Source organism: Rhinoraja longicauda, chromosome 5, assembly GCF_053455715.1.
Source record: "Rhinoraja longicauda isolate Sanriku21f chromosome 5, sRhiLon1.1, whole genome shotgun sequence".
In the NCBI taxonomy this organism is placed as follows: domain Eukaryota; kingdom Metazoa; phylum Chordata; class Chondrichthyes; order Rajiformes; family Arhynchobatidae; genus Rhinoraja; species Rhinoraja longicauda.
In genome coordinates, this window is record NC_135957.1 from 3276413 (window position 1) to 3304179 (window position 27767).

The 27767-nt window shown below is 52.4% G+C and overlaps 1 protein-coding gene across 1 annotated transcript in view; it reads left to right on the forward strand.

The window, feature by feature from the left end:
* Positions 1-3059: 3059 nt before the first annotated feature.
* Positions 3060-27767, forward strand: part of LOC144593826 (TOG array regulator of axonemal microtubules protein 2-like) — a 57736-nt gene continuing 33028 nt past the window's right edge. Inside the window, exons 1-9 of the mRNA XM_078399943.1 lie at positions 3060-3066; positions 3854-4083; positions 7100-7263; positions 9743-9816; positions 14132-14286; positions 18430-18543; positions 22180-22345; positions 23612-23767; positions 26910-27051. Of these exons, the coding sequence (XP_078256069.1) occupies positions 3060-3066; positions 3854-4083; positions 7100-7263; positions 9743-9816; positions 14132-14286; positions 18430-18543; positions 22180-22345; positions 23612-23767; positions 26910-27051 (1208 nt within the window). The remainder of the gene's footprint in view (positions 3067-3853; positions 4084-7099; positions 7264-9742; positions 9817-14131; positions 14287-18429; positions 18544-22179; positions 22346-23611; positions 23768-26909; positions 27052-27767) is intronic.

Genomic DNA, 27767 nt, shown 5'->3' on the forward strand with positions numbered 1-27767 from the left:
GAATGCGGTCTCACCAACGTCTTATACAACTGCAACATGGGTCAATTGGGCCATAAAACCAAGGTTGACCGAGCGTCCATTCTCATTGTTCGCTGAACAATAGCCTTTGTGGAAAACCAGCACAATTGCCCCATTGTGGCGTAACGGCAAATCGTAACGCTCCAGAGACCGCCATACCTTGGCCCTCAACCAGAATGGAAGGTGGTGTGTGAGGCGGTTGTGACTTCAGCGATGCAGCGCAGAAAATATGTCTTTTGGCCCACCGAGCCCACGCCGACCATTGATCCACCCCGTCCACACTAGTCCTATCCTGCACGCACCAGCAACAGTTTACACAACCCAATTAACCTACAAACCTGCACGTCTTTGGGGTGCGGGAGGAAACCGGAGCACCCGGAGAAAACCCACGAGGGTCACGGGGAGAACGTACAAACTCCCTACAGACGTGTGGGAAAATAACTGCAGATGCCGGGACAAATCGAAGGTATCACAAAATTCTGGAGTAACTCAGCGGGTCAGGCAGCATCTCTGGAGAACATGGATGGGTGACGTTTCACAGAGTGCTGGAGTAACTCAGCGGGTCAGGCAGCATCTCTGGAGAACATGGATGGGTGACATTTCTTCCCCGTAACCTTTGACGCCCTTACTAATCGTGAACCCCTATCAGTCTCTGCTTTAAAAATACCCAGTGACCTGGGCTCCACAGCCGTCTGTGGAAATGACTTGCACAGATTCACAACCCTCTGGCTAAAGAGATTCCTCCTCATCTCTGTATTAAAGATACGTCCTTTTATTCTGAGGCTGTGCCCTCTGGTCCTAGACTCGCCCAGAGTAGGGGAATCGAGGACCAGAGGACATAAGTTCAAGGTGAAGGGGAAAAGATTTAATAGGAATCCGAGGGGTAACCTTTCCACACAGAGGGTGGTGGGTGTATGGAACAAGCTGCCAGAGGAGGTAGTTGAGGCTGGGACTATCCCATCGTTTCTGAAACAGTTGGACAGGTACATGGATAGGACAGGTTTGGAGGGATATGGACCAAGCGCAGGCAGGTGGGACTAGTGTAGCTGGGACATTGTTGGCCGGTGTGGGCGAGTTGGGTTGAAGGGCCTGTTTCCACACTGTATCACTCTGTGACTCTATGAAGGGCCTGTTTCCACACTGTATCACTCTGTGACTCTATGAAGGGCCTGTTTCCACACTGTATCACTCTGTGACTCTATGAAGGGCCTGTTTCCACACTGTTTCACTCTGTGACTATGACACTAGTGGACACAATAATCGTCCTGAGATTCATAAGCAGATGATTTAGAGGGAGTTGGGTCAAATGTGAGCAAAAGGAACGAGCTTAAATTGAGGCATCATGCTTCATGTGGATGTTAGGCCGAGGAGGATGTTTCCATGCTCTAAGCCTCTATGACTTAGGACTTTATTCCTCGTGGTGCAGCAGAATGATCTTGTAGATGGTGTCTAAAATCATCAGTGTGTCTGTGGGTGTGTGTGTGTGTGGTGTGTGCGTGCGTGCGTGCGTGTGTGTGTGTGTATGGTGTGTGTGTGTGTGTGTGTGGGGTTTGTGTGTGTATGTGGGGTGTGTGTGTGTTTGTGGGGTGTGTGTGTATGTGGGGTGTGTGTATGTGGGGTGTGTGTGTATGTGGGGTGTGTGTGTGTGTGTGGGGTGTGTGTGTGGTGTGTGTGTGTATGTGGGGTGTGTGTGTGTGTGTGGGGTGTGTGTGTGTGTGTGTGTGTGTGTGGGGTGTGTGTGTGTATGTGGGGTGTGTGTGTGAGTGTGTGTGTGGGGTGTGTGTGTGTGTGGGGTGTGTGTGTGTGTGTGTGTGGGGTGTGTGTGTGCGTGTGTGGGGTGTGTGTGTGTGTGTGTGTGTGGGGTGTGTGTGTGTATGTGGGGTGTGTGTGTGTGAGTGTGTGTGTGTGGGGTGTGTGTGTGTGGGGTGTGTGTGTGTGTGTGTGTGTGGGGTGTGTGTGTGCGTGTGTGTGGGGTGTGTGTGTGTGTGTGTGTGTGTGGGGTGTGTGTGTGTATGTGGGGTGTGTGTGAGTGTGTGTGTGTGAGGTGTGTGTGTGTGTGTGGGGTGTGTGTGTGTGTGTGGGGTGTGTGTGTGTGTGTGGGGGTGTGTGTGTGTGTGTGGGGGGGGTGTGTGTGTGTGTGTGTGGGGTGTGTGTGTGTGTGTGGAGGGGTGTGTGTGTGGGGGGTGTGTGTGTGTGTGTGGGGGGGGGGGGGGGGGGGGGGTGTGTGTGTGTCTTGGCTTTTTGTGCCTGCCCTAGTCTGCCCAATCTCTCCCTGAAGCCAGTGCATTTAATTCAGGCGGCACTCTGGTTAACAACGTTCAATTCCCAGAGTTAAAGGATGTCATAGAGCGATACAGTGTGGAAACAGGTCCTTCGGCCCAACTTGACCACACTGACCAACAAAAGGCTGGAGCGACTAGGCTTGTATACACTGGAATTTAGAAGGATGAGAGGAGATCTTATTGAAACGTATAAGATTATTAAGGGGTTGGACACATTAGAGGCAGGAAACATGTTCCCAATGTTGGGGGAGTCCAGAACAAGGGGCCACAGTTTAAGAATAAGTGGTAGGCCATTTAGAACTGAGATGAGGAAAAACTTTTTCAGTCAGAGAGTTGTGAATCTGTGGAATTCTCTGCCTGAGAATTGGAGGCCAGTTCTCTGAATGCTTTCAAGAGAGAGCTAGATAGAGCTCTTAAGGATAGCGGAGTCAGGGGGTATGGGGAGAAGGCAGGAATGGGGTACTGATTGAGAATGATCAGCCATGATCACATTGAATGGCGGTGCTGGCTCGAGGGCCGAATAGCCTCCTCCTGCACCTATTGTCTATTGTCTATTGTCTAATGTCCCAACTGCACTAGTCCCACCTGCCCGCCATACTCTTCAGTGTACTGTATAACTCTACTATAAAATTGTGTTAGATGATTCTGCCCAACTGTAGGCTAATGTAAGTGTTCTGAGCACGTTTCAGTTAAGCTAGGCTAGGCTCTGATGTTGGGTAGGTTAGGTGGCTGTAATGTTGGGTTGGTTAGGTGGCTATGATGTTCAGTAGGTTAGGTGGCTATGGTGTTGGGTAGGTTAGGTGGCTATGATGTTGGGTAGGTTAGGTGGTATGATGTTGGGTAGGTTAGGCTAGGCTATGATGTTGGGTAGGTTAGGCTAGGCTATGATGTTGGGTAGGTTAGATGGCTGTGATGTTGGGTAGGTTAGGTGGCTGTGATGTTGGGTAGGTTAGGTGGCTGTGATGTTGGGTAGGTTAGGCTATGATGTTGGGTAGGTTAGGTGGCTGTGATGTTGGGTAGGTTAGGTGGCTGTGATGTTGGGTAGGTTAGGTGGCTGTGATGTTGGGTAGGTTAGGTGGCTGTGATGTTGGGTAGGTTAGGTGGCTGTGATGTTGGGTAGGTTAGGTGGTATGATGTTGGGTAGGTTAGGTGGTATGATGTTGGGTAGGTTAGGTGGCTGTGATGTTGGGTAGGTTAGGTGGCTGTGATGTTGGGTAGGTTAGGTGGCTGTGATGTTGGGTAGGTTAGGTGGTATGATGTTGGGTAGGTTAGGTGGTATGATGTTGGGTAGGTTAGGCTATGATGTTGGGTAGGTTAGATGGCTGTGATGTTGGGTAGGTTAGGCTAGGCTATGATGTTGGGTAGGTTAGGTGGCTGTGATGTTGGGTAGGTTAGGTGGCTGTGATGTTTGGTAGGTTAGGTGTATTAAATGCATTTTTGACTTACGATATTGTTGATTTACGATGGGCTTATTGGAACGTAACCCCATCGTAGGTCGAGGAGCACCCTTACTCGGTACTGTGACTGATGAAGGACGTGACGTTCTTCCACAGGTCCCCTCGAGACCGTACTCCCTCTGAAGCCGGCCCTGGCTCGCTCCGCGTCGCAGAAGCTGCTGAACGCCAGCCGGCCGGTGCCTCCCATCGAGAGGAGGGGTTCACGCACCCAGGGGGACCTGTCCTCCGTCCACAAGGGCCCCGAAGCCACCGATGGCCAATCGCTGGGAAGGCCAGCTGTGGAAGGTAGTGAGGGACTTGCAAAACCAGTCGCGGTCCCAGAGGAGGTGATTGGAATGCAACGCACGAGCAGCTCCTGAAAGCTGCATGGGGTTTGGATGTTGGGTGGGTTGGGATGGGTTAACTTTGGTGGGGTTGGGTGGGGTTAAGTTGGGTTTGGATGTAGGGTTGGGTTGGGTTTGGATGTTGGGTTGGGTTGGGTTTGGATGTTGGGTTGGGTTTGGATGTTGGGTTGGGTTGGGTGGGGTTGGGTTGGGTTAGGTTGGGTTGGGTTTGGATGTTGGGTTGGGTTGGGTTTGGATGTTGGGTTGGGTTGGGTTGGGTTGGGTTGGGTTGGGTTTGGATGTTGGGTTGGGTTGGGTTTGGATGTTGGGTGGGGTTGGGTTTGGATGTTGGGTTAAGTTGGGTTGGGTTGGGTTGGGTTGGGTTGGGATGGGTTAAATTTGGTAGGGTTGGGTGGGGTTAAGTTGGGTTTGGATGTTGGGTTGGGTTGGGTTTGGAGGTTGGGTTGGGTTGGGTTTGGATGTTGGGTTGGGTTTGGAGGTTGGGTTGGGTTTGGATATTGGGTTTGTGTTGGGTTGGGTTTGGATATTGGTTTGTGTTAAATTTGGTGGGGTTGTGTGGGGTTAAGTTGGTTTGGGGTGGGTTAAGTAAAGTGGAGTGGGGTTAAGCAGGGTGGGGTTAGGCTGGGTGGGGTTAGGCTGGGTGGGGTTAGGCTGGGTGGGGTTAGGCTGGGTGGGGTTAGGCTGGGTGGGGTTAGGCTGGGTGGGGTTAGGCTGGGTGGGGTTAGGCTGGGTGGGGTTAGGCTGGGTGGGGTTAGGCTGGGTGGGGTTTGGCTGGGTGGGGTTTGGCTGGGTTGACATGGAGTTCGTTCGCTCGTGTGTCAGGGGACATTCTGCCATGACTTTGCCACAGCCAGTGCCACATCTGTGCCTCTGTGGAGATGGTCCGCAATGCATGCCCCTCTGCCACAGGTCAGTAGGTGGGTCATTGTCTGTACCTCTCCACAGTTGCATTTGTCAGAGTCCGTGAAGCCCCACTTCTTCAGGTCGAGTCGGCAATGTCCCACTCCAGTGCAGAGGGGGTTTGGGGCTTTCCAGGTAGTATAAGGCAGGTGGTGTCCTGGTGCCGTCTGTGGTTTGGTTTTGGTGCCTGGCACGGTTGGCTCTAATTCCATGAAGCTGTTCCCACTCTCCAAGCGTTTCTTGGCGTGTGGGTGATTGTGCAAGGGGTGACGGGGGTCAAGTCAAGTCACGTTTATTTGTCACGTACACATACAAGATGTGCAGTGAAATGAAAGTGGCAACACCTGCGGATTGTGCTAAACTACCAAAACACAATAGAAAAAAACCCCACTAAAAATAAATGAATACAGTAAATTAAATGAGTCCCTGGTGATATGAGAGTTAACAGTCCTGATGGCCTGTGGGAAGAAACTCCGTCTCATCCTCTCTGTTTTCACAGCGTGACAGCGGAGGCGTTTGTCTGACCGTAGCAGCTGGAACAGTCCGTTGCTGGGGTGGTAGGGGTCCCCCATAATGTTGCTGGCTCTGGATCTGCACCTCCTGATGTATAGGTCCTGCAGGGGGGCGAGTGTAGTTCCCATAGTGCGTTCAGCCGAACGCACTACTCTCCGCAGGGCCATCCTGTCCTGGGCAGAGCTGTTCCCAAACCAGACTGTAATGTTGCCGGACAGGATGCTCTCTACAGCCCCAGAGTAGAAGCACTGAAGGATCCTCAGAGACACTCTGAATTTCCTCAGCTGTCTGAGGTGGTAAAGGCGCTGCCTTGCCTTACCCACCAGTGCGGCAATGTGTGTCCGCATTGAAGCGTTCTAATGGAGCTGCCCGACCACATCTTCCAGATGGTTCGTCGATGCCAGCCATGGAGTGTCTCAGCGGGACAGGCAGCATCTCTGGAGAAAAGGAATGGGTGACATTTATGGTCGAGACCCTTCTTCAGTCTGAGTGTCAGGGGAGAGGGAAACCAAGAGATATAGACGGTGATGTAGAGAGATAGACAACGAATGAATCAAAGACGTGCAACAAAGTAACGATGATAAAGGAAACAGGCCATAGTTAGCTGTTTGCTAGGTGAAACAGAAACATAGACAATAGGTGCAGGAGGAGGCCATTCGGCCCTTCGAGCCAGCACCACCATTCATCGTGATCATGGCTGATCATCCACAATCAGAGATATATAGAACACATCAATGAAAGATATGCACGGTGATAAAGGAAACAGGCCATCGTTAGCCGTGGGCTAGGTGAAAACGAGTTACAGACAATGAGACTCAACAAGACAACGTTGAACTGGTATGACGAGTGGGGGAGGGGAAGTGAGTTGAAAAATGGTTCGGAGCTGGGAGTTGCCACAGGGTTTGGCGGGCCGAGCGCAAGTGTTCAACAGGCGAACGTGTTATTAATTCCAAAGAGTGCTGATACCATCCCTGTTGGTGGAGACCAGAAACTAAACAAGCAATAAGAATCGTAAGTCAGAAACATGTTCCCAATGTTGGGGGAGTCCAGAACCAGGGGCCACCGTTTAAGAATAAGGGGTAGGCCATTTAGAACGGAGACGAGGAAAAACTTTTTCAGTCAGAGAGTGGTGAATCTGTGGAATTCTCTGCCTCAGAAGGCAGTGGGAGGCCAATTCTCTGAATGCATTCAAGAGAGAGCTCTTAAGGATAGCGGAGTCAGGGGATACGGGGAGAAGGCAGGAACGGGGTACTGATTGAGAATGATCAGCCATGATCACATTGAATGGCGGTGCTGGCTCGAAGGGCCGAATGGCCTCCTCCTGTACCTATTGTCTAATGTCTACAGGAGCCCTCACGCGTCCTGCTCTCTGCGTTTGAGTGGCTCCCCTCAGGAGGCCGGCTTCGCTGCCCAAGCTGTGGGACACAGAGCATGAGGGCAACCTCTGTCCTCAAGGCTGTTCAGCTCCTCAACTCCCCTGTTCCGCTGCACACTGTGCTAATCCCCCCCCCCCCTCACACGTTTTGGTACTGGTCGTTTGTGAATTGCCCCACGGGGACAAATAAAGTGTTGTTGAACTTGAAAGGTGAGGATCTCCCTCCAACACCTGCGGAATAGCGCCGAGAAGAAAAGGAGGTTACTGGGCGCCAGCTTGTGCCAGCCGCCATTGAAGCTGCCTGGTTCATCGGATGAAGGCTACCGCCCACTGCCTTGCAGACCTTCGCACCCAGACGCCCAGGCACGGGCAGGGTAAGGATCAAAGGGTGGGGGGGGACAAAGGAGGACATGGCATGGGGTGGAGGGGGGACAAAGGAGGACCCGGCGTGGGGTGGGGGGGGACAAAGGAGGACCCGGCGTGGGGTGGGGGGGGACAGAGGAAGACCCGGCGTGGGGGGGGGGGGGACAAAGGAGGACCCGGCGTGGGGTGGAGGGGGGACAAAGGAGGACCTGGCGTGGGGTGGGGGGGGACAGCCGTGAGGGAGGGAGAAGAACAATGGAGGACGCAGTGTGTGTGTGGGGGAGGGGATGGACAAAGGAGGACCTGGCGTGGGGTGGGGGGGGGGAGGACAAAGGAGGACCCGGCGTGGGATGGGGGGGAGGGGACAAAGGAGGACCTGGCGTGGGATGGGGGGGGAGGGGACAAAGGAGGACCCGGCGTGGGGTGGGGGGGAGGCCAAAGGAGGACCTGGTGTGGGGTGGGGGGGGGGGGAGGACAAAGGAGGACGCAGTGTGTGGGGGGGGGGGGGGAACGGGAACTGCCGTGAGGGAGGTGGAAGAACAATGGAGGACACAGTGTGTGGGGGGGGGGGGGATGACCGCCATGAGGGAGGTGGTAGAATAATGGAGGACACAGTGTGTGGGGGAGGGGGGGAGGACCGCCGTGAGGGAGCGATGAGGAAGAACAAAGGGTGGACCTTTGCTGGGTGGGCCACACAGTCTAAGAATAAAGGGGAGGCCATTTAAAACTGAGGTGAGAAAAACCTTTTCACCCAGAGAGTTGTGAATGTGTGGAATTCTCTGCCACAGAGGGCAGTGGAGGCCAATTCTCTGAATGCATTCAAGAGAGAGTAAGATAGAGCTCTAGGGGCTAGCGGAATCAAGGGATATGGGGAGAAGGCAGGCACGGGTTACTGATTGTGGATGATCAGCCATGATCACAATGAATGGCGGTGCTGGCTCGAAGGGCTGTATGGCCTCCTCCTGCACCTATTTTCTATGAAGTAACTCTATGACCTGGTGCGGGATAGTAAGCAACTTTTTTGTCGGCGCCCTTTATGTGGTGACTATTTGCATACCTTGGGTGTGAAAGCTAAGAGTTTCACCGTGACTTGTCATTAGTGACAATAAGGCGTTCCATTCCATAAGGTTCACTAGTCCACACTTTCCTTGAATTATAGGCAATAGACAACAGACAATAGGTGCAGGAGTAGGCCATTCGGCCATTCGAGCCAGCACCACCATTCAATGTGATCATGGCTGATCATTCTCAATCAGTACCCCGTTCCTGCCTTCTCCCCTTAATGATCTATACGTTTCGATAAGATCCATAGAACATCGGACACAGCACAGGGACTGGCCCTTCGGCCCGCAGTGTCAATGCCGAACATGATGCCAGGTTAAACGTTTGTTTTGTAGAGGTTACCGAAAGTTGGAGAATTCAATGTTTGGGTGTAAGCTACCCAAGCAGAATATGAGGTGCTGTTCCTACAGTTTGCATGTAGCCCCACCCTGGCAAAGCAGGAGGCCCAGGACTGAAAGGTCAACGTGGGTGGACACAGAGTGCAGGAGTAACTCAGCGGGTCAGGCAGCATCTCTGGAGAACATGGATGGGTGACGTTTCACAGAGTGCTGGAGTAACTCAGCGGGTCAGGCAACATCTCTGGAGAACATGGATGGATGACGTTTCACAGAGTGCAGGAGTAACTCAGGGGGTCAGGCAGCATCTCTGGAGAACATGGATGGGTGACGTTTCACAGAGTGCTGGAGTAACTCAGCGGGTCAGGCAGCATCTCTGGAGAACATGGATGGGTGACGTTTCACAGAGTGCTGGAGTAACTCAGCGGGTCAGGCAGCATCTCTGGGGAGAAGGAATAGGTGATGTTACGGGTCGAGACCCTTCTTCAGTGTGGGATTGGGGAAGGGAGTTGAAAAATGGTTGGGATCTGGAAGTTGCCACAGGGTTTGGTGGGCCGAGCGCAAGTGTTCAACAAAGTGGTCGCCAAATCTACGCTTGGTTTCGTCGATGTACAGGAGGTCACATCGGTAACGCTGGATGCACTAGATGAGATTACAACCACAGGAGATGCAATACCCACAGATATCCATAATTCTGAACCCCTGGATCACACCCCAGTTAATCCTGGCCGTCCCAACTCACGTTTATAAGCCATCTGAACTACAGGTGGCGCAGCGGTAGAGTTGCTGCCTTACAGCGAATGCAGCGCCGGAGACCCGGGTTCCATCCCGACTATGGGCGCTGTCGGTACGGAGTTTGTACGTTCTCCCCGTGACCTGCGTGGGTTTTCTCCGAGATCTTCGGTTTCCTCCCACACCCCAAAGACGTGCAGGTTTGTAGGTTAATTGGCTGAGCAAATGTGAAAATTGTCCCTAGTGGGTGTAGGATGGTGTTAGTGTGCGGGGATCGCTGGGCGGCACGGACCCGGTGGGCCGAAGGGCCTGTTTCCGCGCTGTATCTCTAAACTAAACTAAATCTGTCTTTCATTGTTAGAGCCCACGCTCAGAGAGGCCCGGTGGAACAGGGCTCGATCTCAGGTCCCGAAGACCAAACTGCACAGGATGCAGGTAGGATTCGGCTTATAACTTTATTACCTAGAAGGGTAAAAAGCTTCGGCATGTCCCCAACAACCTTCACCAACTTCTGCAGATGCGTCTTAGGAAGCATTTTATCGGAAGGTTAGATCGCATGGGATCCAAGGAGAGGTAGCTGATTGGATTACACATTGGCTCCATTGAAGGGAGCAGAGGGTGATGGGGGAAGGTTGCTTCTCAGACTGGATGCCTGTGACTAGTAGTGTGCCTCAGGGTTTAGTGCTGGGCCCGTTACTGTTTGTCATCTACATCAATAATTTGGATGAGAACATACAGGGCAAGATTAGCAAGTTTGCTGATGATACAAAAGTGAGTGGTTTTGCAGATAGTGAAGATGGTTGTGAACGATTGCAGCAGGATCTGGATCGATTGGCCAGGTGGACGGAGGAATGGTTGATGGAATTTAATACAGAAAAGTGTGAGGTGTTGCATTTTGGGACGAACAAGGGCAGGACCTACACAGTGACTGGTAGGCCTCTGGGTAGTGTTGTAGAGCAGAGGGATCTAGGAGTACAGGTGCATGGTTCCTTGAAGGTGGAGTCACAGGTAGATAAGGAGGTCAAAAAGGCTTTTGGCACTTTGGCCTTCATCAGTCAGTGTACTGAATATAGAAGTTGGGAGGTTGTGTTGCAGTTGTATAAGACGTTGGTGAGACCGCCTTTAGAATATTGTGTTCAGTTCTGGGCACCATGTTGTAGGAAAGATATTGTCAAGCTTGAAAGGGTTGAGAAAAGATTTACGAGGATGTTGCCAGGACTAGAGGGTGTGAGCTACAGGGAGAGGTTGAGTAGGCTGGGTCTCTATTCCATGGAGCGCAGGAGGATGAGGGGAGATCTTATAGAGGTGTATAAAATTATGAGAGGAATAGATCGGGTAGATGCACAGAGTCTCTTGCCCAGAGTAGGGGAATCGAGGACCAGAGGACATAGGTTCAAGGTGAGGGGGAAACGATTTAGTAGGAATCTGAGGGGTAACTTTTTCACACAGAAGGTGGTGGGTGTATGGAACAAGCTGCCAGTGGAGGTAGTTGAGGCTGGGACTATCCCATCGTTTAAGAAACAGTTGGACAGGTACATGGATAGGACAGGTTTGGAGGGATGTGGACCTAGTGCAGGCAAGTGGGACTAGGGTAGCTGGGACATTGTTGGCCGGTGTGGGCGAGTTGGGCCGAAGGGCCTGTTTCCACACTGTATCACACTATGACACAATGACTCTATGACTCAATGACCTCCAAGCTATCTCTAATGCTGTCCAATAACAATGGTTATTATCAGTTTCTTTGCACCAGTTAGTGCCCGTCCCTCCAGCTACTGGAGCGGTGCCCGATTTGGGCAAAACTCTGGATCATCCAGTGTACTGACGTTCCTCTTCTTGCCCGTCCATCTTTGTTCCCTGGGGGTGCCTCCCACAGCCGACCTTGAGGGCGTGGGAGGTGAAACACCTGAAGACAGACACAAAAAGAGCTCTTAGGGGCTAGCGGAATCAAGGGATACGGGGAGAAGGCAGGCACGGGTTACTGATTGTGGATGATCAGCCATGATCACAATGAATGGCGGTGCTGGATCGAAGGGCCGAATGGCCTCCTCCTGCACCTGTTTTCTATGTTTCTATGATCATTGTCGTGGTCACTGTCGCGGTCACTGTTGCGGTCACTGTCGTGGTCATTGTCGTGGTCATTGTCGTGGTCACTGTCGCGGTCACTGTCATGGTCATTGTCGTGGTAATTGTCGTGGTCATTGTCGTGGTCACTGTCATGGTCACTGTCACGGTCACTGTCACGGTCACTGTCACGGTCACTGTCGTGGTCATTGTGGTCATTGTCGTGGTCACTGTCACGGTCACTGTCGTGGTCACTGTCGCGGTCACTGTCGTGGTCACTGTCGTGGTCACTGTCGTGGTCACTGTCGTGGTCACTGTCGTGGTCACTGTCGCGGTCACTGTCGTGGTCACTGTAGTAGGGTAAAAGAACATTTCGGCGATCTGCTACGACTTTGACAGTCGCCGGCAGTAGTAACTGGGACAGGCCCTTAAGTTTCAATGAGGTCCCCCCCCACATCCTTCTAAACTCCAGCGAGTACAGGCCCAGTGCCGACAAACGCTCATCATATATTAACCCACTCAATACTGGGATCGTTCTCGTAAAAACCTCTCCAGAGCCAGCACATCCTCAGATGTGGGGCCCACATTTGCTCACAGTACTCCAAAGTGGCCTGACCACCTAATAAAGCCTCAGCATTACATCCCTGTTTTTATAAGAAAATAACTGCAGATGCTGGTACAAATCGAAGGTATTTATTTCACAAAATGCTGGAGTAACTCAGCAGGTCAGGCAGCATCTCAGGAGAGAAGGAATGGGTGACGTTTCGGGTCGAGACCCTTCTTCAGACTGATGTCAGGGGGGCGGGACAAAGGAAGGATATAGGTGGAGACAGGAAGATAGAGGGAGATCTGGGAAGGGGGAGGGGAAGAGAGGGACAGAGGAACTATCTAAAGTTGGAGAAGTCAATGTTCATACCGCTGGGCTGCAAGCTGCCCAGGCGAAATATGAGGTGCTGTTCCTCCAATTTCCGGTGGGCCTCACTATGGCACTGGAGGAGGCCCATGACAGAAAGGTCAGACGGAGTGGGAGGGGGAGTTGAAGTGCTCAGCCACCGGGAGATCAGGTTGGTTAATGCGGACCGAGCGCAGGTGTTGAGCGAAGCGATCGCCGAGCCTGCGTTTGGTTTCGCCGATGTAGAGAAGTTGACATCTAGAGCAGCGGATGCAATAGATGAGGTTGGAGGAGGTGCAGGTGAACCTCTGTCTTACCTGGAAAGACTGTTTGGGTCCTTGGATGGAGTTGAGGGGGGAGGTAAAGGGACAGGTGTTGCATCTCGTGCGGTTGCAGGGGAAAGTGCCCAGGGATGGGGTGGTTTGGGTAGGAAGGGACGAGTGGACCAGAGAGTTACGGAGGGAACGGTCTCTGCGGAACGCAGAGAGGGGAGGGAATGGGAAGATGTGGCCAGTGGTGGGGTCCCGTTGTAGGTGACGGAAATGTTGGCGGATGATTTGTTGGATCCGCTGGCTGGTGGGGTGGAAGGTGAGAACGAGGGGGATTCTGTCCTTGTTACGGGTGGGGGGAGGGGGAGCAAGAGCGGAGCTGTGGGATGTGGAAGAGACCCTAGTGAGAGCCTCATCTATAATGGAAGAGGAATCCCTGTTTTTATGTTCTAGCGGTCAAACCAAAGTCCTATGAAACCTGTATTCACTGAAATCGGCTTGTACTCACTGGAGTATTGGATGGGAGGGGATCTTATAGAGACGTATAAAATTATAAAAGGACTGGAAAGACTGGGCTTGTATTCACTGGAGTTTAGAAGGATGGGAGGGGATCTTATAGAGATGTATAAAATTATAAAGAGACTGGACAACCTTGATGCAGGAAACATGTTCCCAATGTTGGGTGAGTCCAGAACCAGGGGCCACACAGTCTAAGAATAAAGGGGAGGCCATTTAAAACTGAGGCGAGAAGAAACTTTTTCACCCAGAGAGTTGTGAATGTGTGGAATTCTCTGCCACAGAGGGCAGTGGAGGCCGATTCACTGGATGTATTTAAAAGGGAGTTAGATAGAGCTCTAGGGGCTAGCGGAATCAAGGGATATGGGGAGAAGGCAGGCACGGGTTACTGATTGTGGATGATCAGCCATGATCACAATAATAATGCATTACATTTGTACAGCGCTTTTCATATACTCAAAGACGCTTTACAGGGATTTAGAGAACATAGGGAAGTGAATAAATAGATAAATAAGTAAATAAGTAAACGAACAGAGAAAGGAGACAGAAGGTGAGGTGACCTTCAGTGGTTGAAGGCAGTACTGAACAGGTAAGACTTCAGTGATGTTTTGAATGTGGTGAGTGTGGAGGAGTCTCTGACGGTTTGGGGTAGTGAGTTCCATAGGGTGGGAGCAGCGATGGAGAAAGCCCTGTCCCCCCAGGATCTGAGTTTGGTCCGGATGTGGGGGGATAGGAGATTGGCAGCAGCAGAGCGGAGGGTGCAGGTGGGAGTGTGCCTGTGGAGGAGGTCGGTCAGGTAGGATGGGGCCAGGTTATGGCGGTGCTGGCTCAAAGGGCCAAAAGGCCGAATGGCCTCCTCCTGCACCTATTTTCTATGTCTATGAAACCGCATCATGACTTTGTGACTCTTATACTCAATGCGCTGACAAATGAAGGCTGGCATGCCGTATGCTTCCTTTACCACTCTAATGATTGATTGTACCGTACATGATCATCTCTGGGGTTACACCAGCAGAACATAGTCTGACCCAGAGTGCACCATCGTTGGCTGAGAAGGTCAGAGGTAAACGTTCGCCGGCAAGCCAGACCATGGTCATCTCGTTCAGGCTGAGCGGGGAGCAGGGATCGGAGGCTGGCGATGGGGATGGAATGGAGGCCGAAGAGAAGGTGAGTCATCACAAGGAACTTTAGATCACGTTCATGCCCTTCTGCACAGTAGCAGGTCGCTGAGGGGCGCAGCGGTAGAGTTGCTGTCTCACGGCGCCAGAGACCCGGGTTCCATCCTGACTACGGGTGCTGTCTGTACGGAGTTTGCGCGTTCTCCCCGTGACCTGCGTGGGTTTTCTCCGGGTGCTCCGGTTTCCTCCAGCACTCCAAAGACATGCGGATTTGTCGGTTAATTGGCTTCATAAGAAAATAACTGCAGATGCTGGTGCAAATCGAAGGTATTTATTCACAAAATGCTGGAGTAACTCATCGGGTCAGGCAGCATCTCAGGAGAGAAGGAATGGGTGACGTTTCGGGTCGAGACCCTTCTTCAGCCCAGCGGTATGAACATTGACTTCTCCAACTTCAGATAGTTCCTCTGTCCCTCTCTTCCCCTCCCCTTCCCAGTTCTCCCTCTATCTTCCTGTCTCCACCTATATCCTTCCTTTGTCCCGCCCCCCTGACATCGGACTAAAGAAGGGTCTCGACCCGAAACGTCACCCATTCCTTCTCTCCTGAGATGCTGCCTGACCCGCTGAGTTACTCCAGCATTTTGTGAATAAATACCTGCTTATGTATAGTAATACTTTCACAGAATTGTATACAAAAAATAATTTCACTGTACCTCAGTACATGTGACAATATGTTGTAAGGGCAGGGATCGTGACCTGACCGTGAAGGGCCGTTGTCATGGCGGCCTGGCTAAGCCTAGCCGGGTCCACACGCTTGGCCTGTTCCTCCATCGAGGTGCACTACACTCCCTCCCACAGCCGGTCTTGTTCCTTGTGGACCGCCGCCATCTTGAATCTCTTCACCCTCCTCTCCGGCCCTTGAGGGTGAGCAGGGCAGGGGAGGGCAGGGCCTGGCGGATTGCCTCATGGGGATGGGTTTCCCGGTTGCACGGCGGGTGAGCCGGGCCTGTTGCCGGAGGTGAGGCGATGCACCACAGTCTGCCAGGCCTAGCTGTAAGTTTAGTTTATTGTCACCTGTACCAAGGTTTCAGTGAAAAGCTTTTGTTGCGTGCTGTCCAGTCAACAGACTCTCAAAGTTGAGGAATCAAGGACTTGAGGCTGTAGGTTTACTGAGAGGCAACTTTTTAACACAACACATCGGATGGTGGGTACATGGAATGAGCCACCAGAGGAACTGGTTGAGGCAGGAACTATAACAACATTAAAAATGTAGTTCAGTTTGGTTTATTGTCACGTGTACCAAGGTGCAGTGAAAAGCTTTTGTTGCGTGCTCACCAGTCAGTAGAAAGACAATACATGATTACAATCGAGCCGTTTACAGTGTATAGATACATGATAAGGGAATAATGTTTAGTGCAAGGTAAAGCCAGCAAAGTCCGATCAAGGATAGTCCGAGGGTCACCAAAGAGGTAGATAGTAGTTCAGGACTACTCTGGTTGTGGTGGGATGGTTCAGTTGCCTGATAACAGCTGGGAAGAAACTGTCCCTGAATCTGGAGGTGTGCGTTTTCACACTTCTGTACCTCTTACCTGATGGGAGACTGGTCCTTGATTATGCTGCTGGCCTGTAGGCCCGGGGGCTGCTGTAGGCCCGGACACTGTAGGACCGGGGGCCGCTGTAGGCATGGACAGTGTCGGCTAACGGAGTGTGTTCGGGGAGCGGGGCCGAGTGTGTCCGCCGAACAGAGGTTGCATAGCAACCCACCTCCCGGCCCGGGCAGCCGCCATTAGTGGAGCGGGAGCACGTGGCCGCTGGCTGGGTGAGGTCTAGTGGAGCGTGGGGCAGTGACGTCACCTTGTCCCTTATTTGGGAGTGAGATAGTTGGCAAGTGACATTTGAGTAGGCAGATGGATATGCGGGGAATGGAGGGATATGGATCACGTGCAGGAAGATAAGAGTTGGACTTGGCATGGTGTTCGGCACGGACATTGTGGGCTGAAGGGCCCGTCCCTGTGCTGTCCTCACTATGTTCTATTTAGCCCATTACGCCAGGTTTTAGAAATTAATTACAATTTGCTGAGCCTTTGAAAGGCTGTGGAAAAAAAATTCTGCTTAACAGGTATAACAGAGCTTTATTTGTCGTTCGGTACCGAAGTACCGAACGAAACTACATAGCAGTCATAGAAAAAAAGAACACAAGACACATGACCCCAACACAAACGTCCATCACAGTGACTCCAAACACCCCCTCACTGTGATGGAGGCAACAAAACTTCCACTCTCTTCCCCACGCCCACGGACAGACAGCTCGTCCCCGACCGACCCGCACAGTCCCCGCACCGGGCGCTGAAACGTCCCGCGGCCGAACCGGGCGATGAAAGGCCCGCGACCAAGCCTTGCGCAGCTAAGTCCCGTGGCCGAGCCGCACCGGGCGATGTAAAGTCCCGTGGTCGAGCCGCACCAGCGATGTAAAGCCCCGCGGCCGAGCCGCACCAGCGATGAAAAGTCCCGCGGTCGAGCCGCACCGGGCGATGTAAAGTCCCGCAGCCGAGCCGCACCAGCGATGTAAAGTCCCGCGGCCGAGCCGCACCGGGCGATGTTAAGTCCCGCGACCGAGCTGCACCGGGCACTGTTAAGTCCCGCGGCCAAGCCGCACCGGGCGATGTTAAGTCCCGCAGCCGAGTTGCACCGGGCGATGTAAAGTCCCGCGGCCAAGCCACACCGGGCGATGTTAGGCGTCGCAGCCGAGCCGCACCCCGCGCCGTGAGGAAGAGAAAAGTTTCCCCCACCCCCCCCACCCACCACCCACCCACACCACCACCCCCTCCCACACATACACAACCAAAAAAATATATAAAAACCATCCCAACACCGACACACAACAAAAAAAAAAAAGGAAAAAAGACGAACAGACTGCTAGCAAGCCGCTGCCGTTAGGCGCCGCCACTTATTAAGAAGCTTGAAAGCATGCACCACCAGACTCAGGAACTCTGTGATCAGGCTTCTGAACGGCCCTTCCGTAAGCTAGGGTACTGTCCGATTCACCTCTACCCCATTGCGGACATTGGACTTTGTCTCTGGAACTGGTGCGCTACAATGCTGAGAACTCTATTCTGCACTCTGTAGCTTCCCCTTTGCTCCACCTATTGCACTTGAATTTGACTTGATCGTATTCATATACCGATCAGCCAAAACATTATGACCTGATGAGCCAAAACATTATGCCCACCTGCCTAATATGCTGTTGGTCCTCCGTGTGCAGCCCCATACGCAGCAGGGTGCGATGCACTGTGTATTGTGACACATTCCTCCAGTGACCACCATTAACATTTTCTGTGACTTGTGCAACAGTCGACCTTCTGTCGGTTCGGACCAGACGGGATAGCCTTCGTTGCCCTCGCGCATCGATGAGCCTTGGGCGCCCAACACCCTGTCTGTCGCCGGTTTGTGGTTTGTCCCTCTTCGGACCACTGTCGGTAGGTACTCACCACTGCTGACCGGGAGCACCCCACAAGCCTTGCCGTTTCACAGATGCTCTGACCCAGTCGTCTGGCCAGAATAATTTGGCCCTTGTCAAAGTCACTCAGGTCTTTACTCCTGCCCATTTCTCCTGCATCCAACACATCAACTTCAAGAACTGACTGTTCACTTGCTGCCTAATATATACCACCCCTTGACAGGTGCCATTGTAACAAGATCATCAATGTTATTCACTTTGCTTGTCAGAATGTTTTGGCTGATGGGTGTATGATGGGCGGCACGGTAGCGCAGCAGTAGAGTTGCTGCTTTACAGCGAATGCAGCGCCGGAGACTCAGGTTCGATCCTGACTACGGGCGCTGCACTGTAAGGAGTTTGTACGTTCTCCCCGTGACCTGCGTGGGTTTTCTCCGAGATCTTCGGTTTCCTCCCTCACTCCAAAAGACGTACAGGTATGTAGGTTAATTGGCTGGGTAAATGTAAAAATTGTCCCTAGTGTGTGTAGGATAGTGTTAGTGTGCGAGGATCGCTGGGCGGCACGGACTTGGAGGGCCGAAAGGGCCTGTTTCCGGCTGTATATATATGATATGATATGATATGATAATGTACCTGACGGGATAGCACACAGCTTTTCAATGTACCACAGTAAAACGTGACAATAATAAACCTAAACCTATTGATCAGTTTGAAAGCCGCTATTGTTCCTGTCTTTAGGCAGCGCAGTTTAGATCGGGGAAACACACTTTGGAAAGCAGGGAGCAGAGAGACGAAGTCGACCAAATGGATCCAAGAACAGAGGGGAACGATTCAACTCCAGCAACTTCGCAGGTCGGTGAATGGAAACAAAGCTTATTTTAGTTTAGTTTAGTTGACTTTTCTTTAGTTTATTGTGTTGGTGTGTGGTGTTGTTCAGAGATATAGCATGAAAACAGGCCCTTCGGCCCACCGAGTCCACGCCGACCATCGGTCACCCGTTCACACTGGTTCCATGTTATCCCACTTTCTCATCCACTCCCAATTATACAGAGGACCGATTAATAGGCAATAGACAATAGGTGCAGGAGGAGGCCATTCGGCCCTTCGAGCCAGCACTGCCATTCAATGTGATCATGGCTGATCATTCTCAATCAGTACCCCGTTCCTGCCTTCTCCCCATACCCCTGACTCCGCTATCCTTAAGAGCTCTATCTAGCTCTCTCTTGAATGCATTCAGAGAATTGGCCTCCACTGCCTTCTGAGGCAGAGAATTCCACAGATTCACAACTATCTGACTGAAAAAGTTTTTCCTCATCTCTGTTCTAAATGGCCTACCCTTTATTCTTAAACTGTGGCCCCTGGTTCTGGACTCCCCCAACATTGGGAACATGTTTCCTGCCTCTAACGTGTCCAACCCCTTAATAATCTTATACGTTTCGATAAGATCCCCTCTCATCCTTCTAAATTCCAGTGTATACATGCCTAGTCGCTCCAGTCTTTCAACATACGACAGTCCCGCCATTCCGGGAATTAACCTAGTAAACCTACGCTACACGCCCTCAATAGCAAGAATATCCTTCCTCAAATTTGGTGCGGTCTCACTAGGGCCCTGTACATCTGCAGTACACAGATCACTACTCAGGTCATTAAACACAAAATATTCATTTTGTTCCATATCTTCCCCTCAAGAAGACGTGCTGTGTAGATCAAACGTAGTGTAGGCTCTAGATGCTCCACCACCATGATTTGCCTCCCACTGCTGGGCTCCCACTGCTGGGCTGGCACTGCTGGGCTCCCACTGCTGGGTTGGCACTGCTGGGCTCCCACTGCTGGGTTCCCACTGCTGGGCTCCCACTGCTGGGCTGGCCCTGCTGGGCTCCCACTGCTGGGCTCCCACTGCTGGGTTGGCACTGCTGGGCTCCCACTGCTGGGCTCCCACTGCTGGGCTCCCACTGCTGGGCTCCCACTGCTGGGCTCCCACTGCTGGGCTGGCACTGCTGGGTTCCCACTGCTGGGCTGGCACTGCTGGGCTCCCACTGCTGGGCTGGCACTGCTGGGTTCCCACTGCTGGGCTGGCACTGCTGGGCTCCCACTGCTGGGTTCCCACTGCTGGGCTCCCACTGCTGGGCTGGCACTGCTGGGTTCCCACTGCTGGGCTGGCACTGCTGGGCTCCCACTGCTGGGTTCCCACTGCTGGGCTCCCACTGCTGGGCTGGCACTGCTGGGCTCCCACTGCTGGGTTGGCACTGCTGGGCTCCCACTGCTGGGTTGGCACTGCTGGGCTCCCACTGCTGGGCTCCCACTGCTGGGCTGGCACTGCTGGGCTGGCACTGCTGGGCTCCCACTGCTGGGTTGGCACTGCTGGGCTCCCACTGCTGGGCTCCCACTGCTGGGCTGGCACTGCTGGGCTCCCACTGCTGGGCTGGCGCTGCTGGGCTCCCACTGCTGGGCTCCCACTGCTGGGCTGGCACTGCTGGGCTCCCACTGCTGGGCTGGCACTGCTGGGCTCCCACTGCTGGGCTGGCGCTGCTGGGCTCCCACTGCTGGGCTGGCACTGCTGGGCTCCCACTGCTGGGCTGGCGCTGCTGGGCTCCCACTGCTGGGCTGGCACTGCTGGGCTCCCACTGCTGGGCTGGCGCTGCTGGGCTCCCACTGCTGGGCTGGCGCTGCTGGGCTCCCACTGCTGGGCTGGCGCTGCTGGGCTCCCACTGCTGGGCTGGCGCTGCTGGGCTCCCACTGCTGGGCTCCCACTGCTGGGCTGGCACTGCTGGGTTCCCACTGCTGGGCTCCCACTGCTGGGCTCCCACTGCTGGGCTCCCACTGCTGGGCTGGCACTGCTGGGCTCCCACTGCTGGGCTGGCGCTGCTGGGCTCCCACTGCTGGGCTGGCGCTGCTGGGCTGGCGCTGCTGGGCTGGCGCTGCTGGGCTCCCACTGCTGTAATCGCGGTGTGATCGCGCCTCCGCTGCAGTGCGCTCTGGCCCCGCCCACAGGTGCTCCACGGCAGCTGTCGCTCAACTTTTCGAACGCGCTGCCGCTGGCCCCGCCCACAGGTGCTCCCCGGCTCCGCCCACAGGTGCTCCCGGCAGCTGCCGCGCAATTCCAACGCGCTGCCGCTGCCTCGGGCCCAGGGCCGTCCCGACTCTACGGTCGACGCGCCTGGGTGAGTATGTAGTGCCTCGGCCTTACCGGCCGCCGCACCTCCGCGGGTGGTCGGTCCCTCCGGCCGCCGACCCCCTCCGGTCGCCGCACACCTCCGTGGGTATCGGTCTCCTCCAGGGCTCTCCCGGTCGCCGCACACCTCCGTGGGTGTCGGCTCTCCCGGTCTCTCCCCCGCGAAGCAGTCGCAGGCTTCTAATCTCGGGCCTACACAGGTGCTGGGGCGCGACGTGAGCCTACACGCACCTCCCCCAGCAGCTTGCAGCGTCACGTCGGCAACTCGGCGCCAATGACTACTGAGCAGGTAACTATACCAACTCACACTGGCCCTGTCGGGATGCACTCCAAACGTCCCGGACCGAGCTGGAAACTTTTCTTTCGTTTTGTTTCCCTTCAGGGCTCTTTTTAAAAAAAAGATTTTCCTTCTTTTTAACCTTTTCTGCTCGGGCATGCTTCATTCCCTCCCTAGGCGAAACACCAAGCCGCTGCCACCATGTTGTACTTCGTGGTCCGGTACCTGTTGTACCTTTGGTGACTCTGGAAGGACCGCAAGTACACTTGTGTAAAAAGGTTACATTGCTGGAGCTCAACTCCAGGCTGTTTATTCCGTGGCCACCTGCATCCAGAGTGACCGCCTAATCACACCCATCACTTATATACACAGCCATACAAAGTACTTCTTGGATACACAAAGTAGTCCCAGCAATATCACAACACTCCCCACCTCCCCCTCCACTCCCCTCCCCCCTCCCCCTCCACTCCCCTCCCCCTCCACTCTCACCCCTCCCTCCTCCTCTCTCCCCCCTCCCCCTCCACTCCCCTCCCCCTCCACTCTCACCCCTCCCTCCTCCTCTCTCCCCCCTCCCCCTCCACTCCCCTCCCCCTCACCCCTCCCTCCTCCTCCTCTATTCCCTCCCCCTCCCTCCTCCCCTCGCCCTCACCTCGCCCCCCCCGCCCTCCCCTCGCCCTCCCCGCCACTCCCCCCCTCCCCCTCCCCCCTCACCCCCACTCACCCCTCCCACTCCATCCCCCTTATCCTTCCCTCCCCCCTCCCTCCCGAGGAGATAGATTTAAACTTTAAAATGTGAATAACTTTAAAAATATAACACCGATTTCAATGAAACTTCTTCCATTAGCACCAAAGGGACGACGGTGAGTAAGGTGGGCCTAAAATTGTCGCGCTATCGTGTACCGTTTTGGCTGTAGTTCAGGAACAAACAAACAAACAAACAAAGGAGAGTTTTAGTGCAGAGATGTGCAATTCTCTGGCCCTGCTGTCGCTAATGGAGAACGTGGACGTTGTGTTTTGTTTGCGGCCTACAACCTTGCAGCCGGCTGAGTTCCCTCGCCTTGGCCACGTCACCATCTCCAAATCGGCGCAGGAGAAAGTGCGGCAGAAACGCAGGGAGGAGGTGGAGCGGCGGAAAGAGAGGGAGCTGAGGGAGCAGCTGAGGGAGCGACTGCATGAGGTCAACCCCCACCGCACCTCGGCCCCCGGTAACTGCACGCAGCTCGCCGACCGACCGACCGACCGACCGACCAAAGGGGAAACACACAGAGGAAGGGGCAGCACTTGGGTTTAGTTTCGTTCAAGGTCACACAGGGAGAGGTTGAGCAGGCTGGGTCTCTATTCCATGGAGCGCAGGAGGATGAGGGGTGATCTTATAGAGGTGTACAAAATCATGAGAGGAATAGATCGGGTAGATGCACAGAGTCTTTTACCCAGAGTAGGGTAATCGAGGACCAGAGGACATAGGTTCAAGGTGAAGGGGAAAAGATTTAATAGGAATCTGAGGGGTAACTTTTTCACACAGAGGGTGGTGGGTGTATGGAACAAGCTGCCAGAGGAGGTAGTTGAGGCTGAGACTATCCATCGTTTAAGAAACAGTTGGACAGGTACATGGATAGGACAGGTTTGGAGGGATGTGGACCAAACGCAGGCAAGTGGGACTAGTGTAGCTGGGACATTGTTGGGCGAGTTGGGCCGAAGGGCCTGTTTCCACACTGTATCACTCTGTGACTCTATGAAGGGCCTGTTTCCACACTGTATCACTCTGTGACTCTATGACTATGACTCTAAGTGATAGGAGCAGAATTAGGCCATTCGGCCCATCAAGTCTACTCTGCCATTCAATCATGGCTGATCTATCTCTCCCGCCCAACCCTATTCTCCTGCCTTCTCCCCATAACCCCTGACACCCGCACAGATCAAGAATCTGACTATCTCTGCCTTCAAAATATCCACTGACTTGGCCTCCACAGCCTTCTGTGGCAAAGCATTCCACAGATTCACCACCCTCTGACTACAGACAATAGGTGCAGGAGTAGGTCATTCGGCCCTTCGAGCCAGCACCTCCATTCAATGTGATCATGGCTGATCATTCTCAATCAGTACCCCGTTCCTTCCTTCTAAGCAGAAGAATGGGGTTGGGAGGGAGAGATAGATCAGCCATGATTGAATGGCGGAGTAGACTTGGTGGGCCGAATGGGCTGATTCTGCTCCTATCCCTGATGAACTTGATTCAGGCTTTGTATCTGAGCATCTGCAGATTCTTTGCTCTCTGGTCACCTTTTCCTCTTTGTTATGCTGGGGCTTCTTTACATCTTCATGAAGTGTCTTGAGATGTTTCACTGTGTTGAAAGCTCGATGGAAATGAAGGGGGGTTTAGAGGGGGATGTCGGTGGGGGGGGGGGGGGGGGGGGGGGGAGGGGGGGTTGAGACGCAAGCTTGTTGAAATGACGGCCAGTGTTTGGTGTGTTCAGATCGGGAGTCGCTGAGCACCAGGGAGTTGAAGGAGATGGGCCTCAGCTCCACAGTGTCCAGTCACGCCACTTCCCTGCGGAGACGGATCAATCGGCCCTCGCTTCCCAGCATTCCCAACATGTCCCAGATCTGCAACCTGACTCGCAATGTCTCTGGTAAGGAAACGTTCATCTTCATTGGACATAGGGGCGGAATTAGGCCATTCGGCCCATCGAGTCCACTCCACCATTCAATCTGACTAAAGGATCTTATCGAAACATTATTAAGGGGTTGGACACGTTAGAGGCAGGAAACATGTTCCCAATGTTGGGGGAGTCCAGAACAAGGGGCCACAGTTTAAGAATAAGGGGTAGGCCGTTTAGAACGGAGATGAGGAAAAACTTTTTCAGTCAGAGAGTTGTGAATGTGTCAGATGCACCGTGTAAGGGCTGACTGTCACCTTGCGTCTCGACTTGGTTTGGGAACAGCTCTGAAGCTTGAAAGGGTTCAGAAAAGATTTACGAGGATGTTGCCAGGATTGGAGGGTGTGAGCTACAGGGAAAGGTTGAGCAGGCTGGATCTCTATTCTATGGAGCGCAGGAGGATGAGGGGAGATCTTATAGAGGTGTACAAAATCATGAGCAGAATAGATCGGGTAGATGCACAGAGTCTTTTGCCCAGAGTAGGTGAATCGAGGACCAGAGGACATAGGTTCAAGGCGAAGGGGAAAAGATTTAATAGGAATCTGAGGGGTAACGTTTCCACACAGAGGGTGGTGGGTGTATGGAACAAGCTGCCTGAGGAGGTAGTTGAGGCTGGGACTATCCATCGTTTAAGAAACAGGTGGACAGGTACATGGATAGGACAGGTTTGGAGGGATATGGACCAAGCGCAGGCGTGGGACTAGTGTAGCTGGGACATTGTTGGCCGGTGTGGACAAGTTGGGCTGAAGTGCCTGTTTCCACACTGTATCACTCTGTGACTCTATGAAGGGCCTGTTTCCACACTGTATCACTCTGTGACTCTATGAAGGGCCTGTTTCCACACTGTATCACTCTGTGACTCTATGAAGGGCCTGTTTCCACACTGTATCACTCTGTGACTCTATGAAGGGCCTGTTTCCACACTGTGTCACTCTGTGACTCTATGAAGGGCCTGTTTCCACACTGTATCACTCTATGACTCTATGACTCTATCCAGGACTGCAAGAAATTGTAGAGAGTTGTAGATGTAGCCAAACATTACACACATCAGACTCCCCACCATTGACTCCGTCTGCACTTCACGCTGCCTCGGAAACAGCCAACAGAATCAAAGACTTGTCAAAGAAGGTCATTCCTTCTTCTCCCCGCTCCCGTCCTGCAGAAGGTACAGGAGCTTGAAAGCGCGCACCACCAGACTCAGGAACAGCTTCTTCCCCTCTATTATCAGGCTTCTGAACGGCCCTTCCATAAGCTAGGGTACTGTCCGATTAACCTCCACCCCATTGTGGACATTGGACTTTGTCTGTGGAACTGGTGCGCTACAATGCTGAGAACTATATTCTGCACTCTGTATCTTCCCCTTTGCTCTGTCAGTTGTACGGTGGCGCAGCGGTAGAGTTGCTACCTCATAACGCCGGAGACCCAGGTTTGATCCGGGCTACGGGCGCCGTCTGTACGGAGTTTGTACATTCTCCCCGTGACCTGCGTGGGGTTTCTCCGAGATCTTCGGTTTCCTCCCACACTCCAAAGACGTGCAGGTTTGTAGGTTAATTGTCCCTCTGTGAATTGCTTCTCATGCGTAGGATGCGAAACTGGGATAACAAAGAATTAGTGTAGGGGTTAGTTAGTGAATTAATTGGCTGGCTTGGACTCGACGGGTGGAAGAGCCTGTTTCCATATTGAATCTCTAAACTTGAGTTTGAGTTGATTGTATTTATGTACAGCACATCTGATCTGTTTGGATAGCATACAGAACAATGACCCAAAATTAATTATATTAGGATTATCAGAACATACTACAAATTTTACAGTAAGTCAGGTACATTTTCTTGATTACAGTCTAATAACTGCGAAAAAATTAATACTTAAATTTTGGAAAAAACCAATAACCCCCACAATTAAAATGTGGACTACGGAAATGACAGAGACCCTGCATTTGGAAAAAATAAGGTTTGCCTTAATCGACAAACCTGAGTTATTTTTAAAAATATGGTCTCCATTTATTAAATTTTTAGAAAAGTAAATGGGTTTGGCACAGGACTAAAATAAAAATTTAAATTAAAAGTTGAAACTTGAGTTAGGGGTTGGATGTACAACTGTGGTTATTGTCTCCCGGATCTACTCCCTTTAATTTTTATTGTTAGATCCTTTTTTTTAACCCTCTTATTCTCTCTCCCCAAGTTTATAGTTTTTTATTTTTATTTTTACTTTCTCTCTTCAAAAATTGAAGCTATGTAAGAACTTTGTAACAAATGTGTTTTTTTCTTATTTCTATTTGTACATATGCTTTTCAAAAAAAAAAAAAGAACAATGCTTTTCACTGTACCTCGGTACACGTGACAATAGACCTGAACGTATAAGCAAATAACTGCAGATGCTGGTACAAATCGAAGGTATTTATTCACAAAATGCTGGAGTAACTCAGCAGGTCAGGCAGCATCTCATGAGAGAAGGAATGGGTGATGTTTCGGGTCGAGACCCTTCTTCAGACTGATGTCAGGGGGGCAGGACAAAGGAAGGATATAGGTGGAGACAGGAAGATAGAGGGAGATCTGGGAAGGGGGAGGGGAAGAGAGGGACGGAGGAACTATCTAAAGTTGAATATAGACCTGAAGGTGTTGAATTGAATTGAATTGAATTGAATTGTATAAATTGAATTAAATTGAATAAGTTTTATTGGCCAAGTATGTACACATACAAGGAATGTGCCTTGGTGCTCCGCTCACAAGTAACAACACGGACATACAGTAAACAATTAAGAATAAAGCCTAAAACATTAAAACATTAAGGATACAACATTATAGTTTAAACATGTGAATGAAATAAACCAGAGCACAAGGAGGCTACAGACGTTTGGCTATTGAGTAGAGCTACTCCTCGTGGAAAAAAGCTGTTTTTATGTCTGGCTGTGGCTGCTTTGACAGTCCGGAGTCGCCTTCCAGAGGGAAGTGCTTCAAAGAGTTTGTGGCCAGGGTGAGAGGGGTCAGAGTTGATCTTGCCCGCTCGCTTCCTGGCCCTTGCAGTGTACAGTTGGTCAATGGGGGGGAAGGTTGCAGCCAACAACCTTCTCAGCTGATCAAGCGTTGCTCACCTTAACCTGTCTGCTTTCCCCCAGCTCACTCTTTGCCTGACTTTCCCCTCGATTCTCGAGAAGGAGGGGAGGACTCGGACGAGGATGAACCGTTGGAGATGGGCTTGTTCGCACGTCAGGAACAAGGACTGACCGAGGCCCTGAAACTGTTGGCAAACAGCGACTGGTGAGAAATCTCACTGGATTATAAACATACTCAGGGCTTTATGGGCGGTCACGGTGACGCAGCGGTAGAGTTGCTGCCTCACAGCGCCGGAGATCCGGGTTCCATCCCGACTACGGGTGCTGTCTGTACGGAGTTTGTACATTCTCCCTGTGACCGTGTGGGTTTTATCCGGGTGCTCCGGTTTCCTCCCACATCACAAAGTCGTACAGGTTAATGTTCCCGATGTTGGGGGAGTTCAGGACCAGGGGCCACAGTCTAAGAATAAAGGAGAGGCCATTAAAAACTGAGATGAGAAAAAACGTTTTCACCCAGAGAGTTGTGAATTTGTGGGATTCTCTGCCACAGAGGGCAGTGGAGGTCAATTCACTGGATGAATTTAAAAGAGAGTTAGATAGAGCTCTAGGGGCTAGTGGAATCAAGGGATATGGGGAGAAGGCAGGCACGGGTTACTGATTGTGGTTGATCAGCCATGATCACAATGAATGGCGGTGCTGGCTCGAAGGGCCAAATGACCTCCTCCTGTTTTATATGTTTCTAATATTAGAACAGCACAGGAACAGGGTTAGGGAGAGGAGAGAGCAGAGAGAGACCTGGCGGCACTGCCAGGACAAAGAGGGACCATCGGGACTATAATGTGTAGTGTGTGTGATGAATATAGTGTGTGTGATGTATATAGTGCGTGATGTATATAGTGTGTGATGTATATAGTGTGTGTG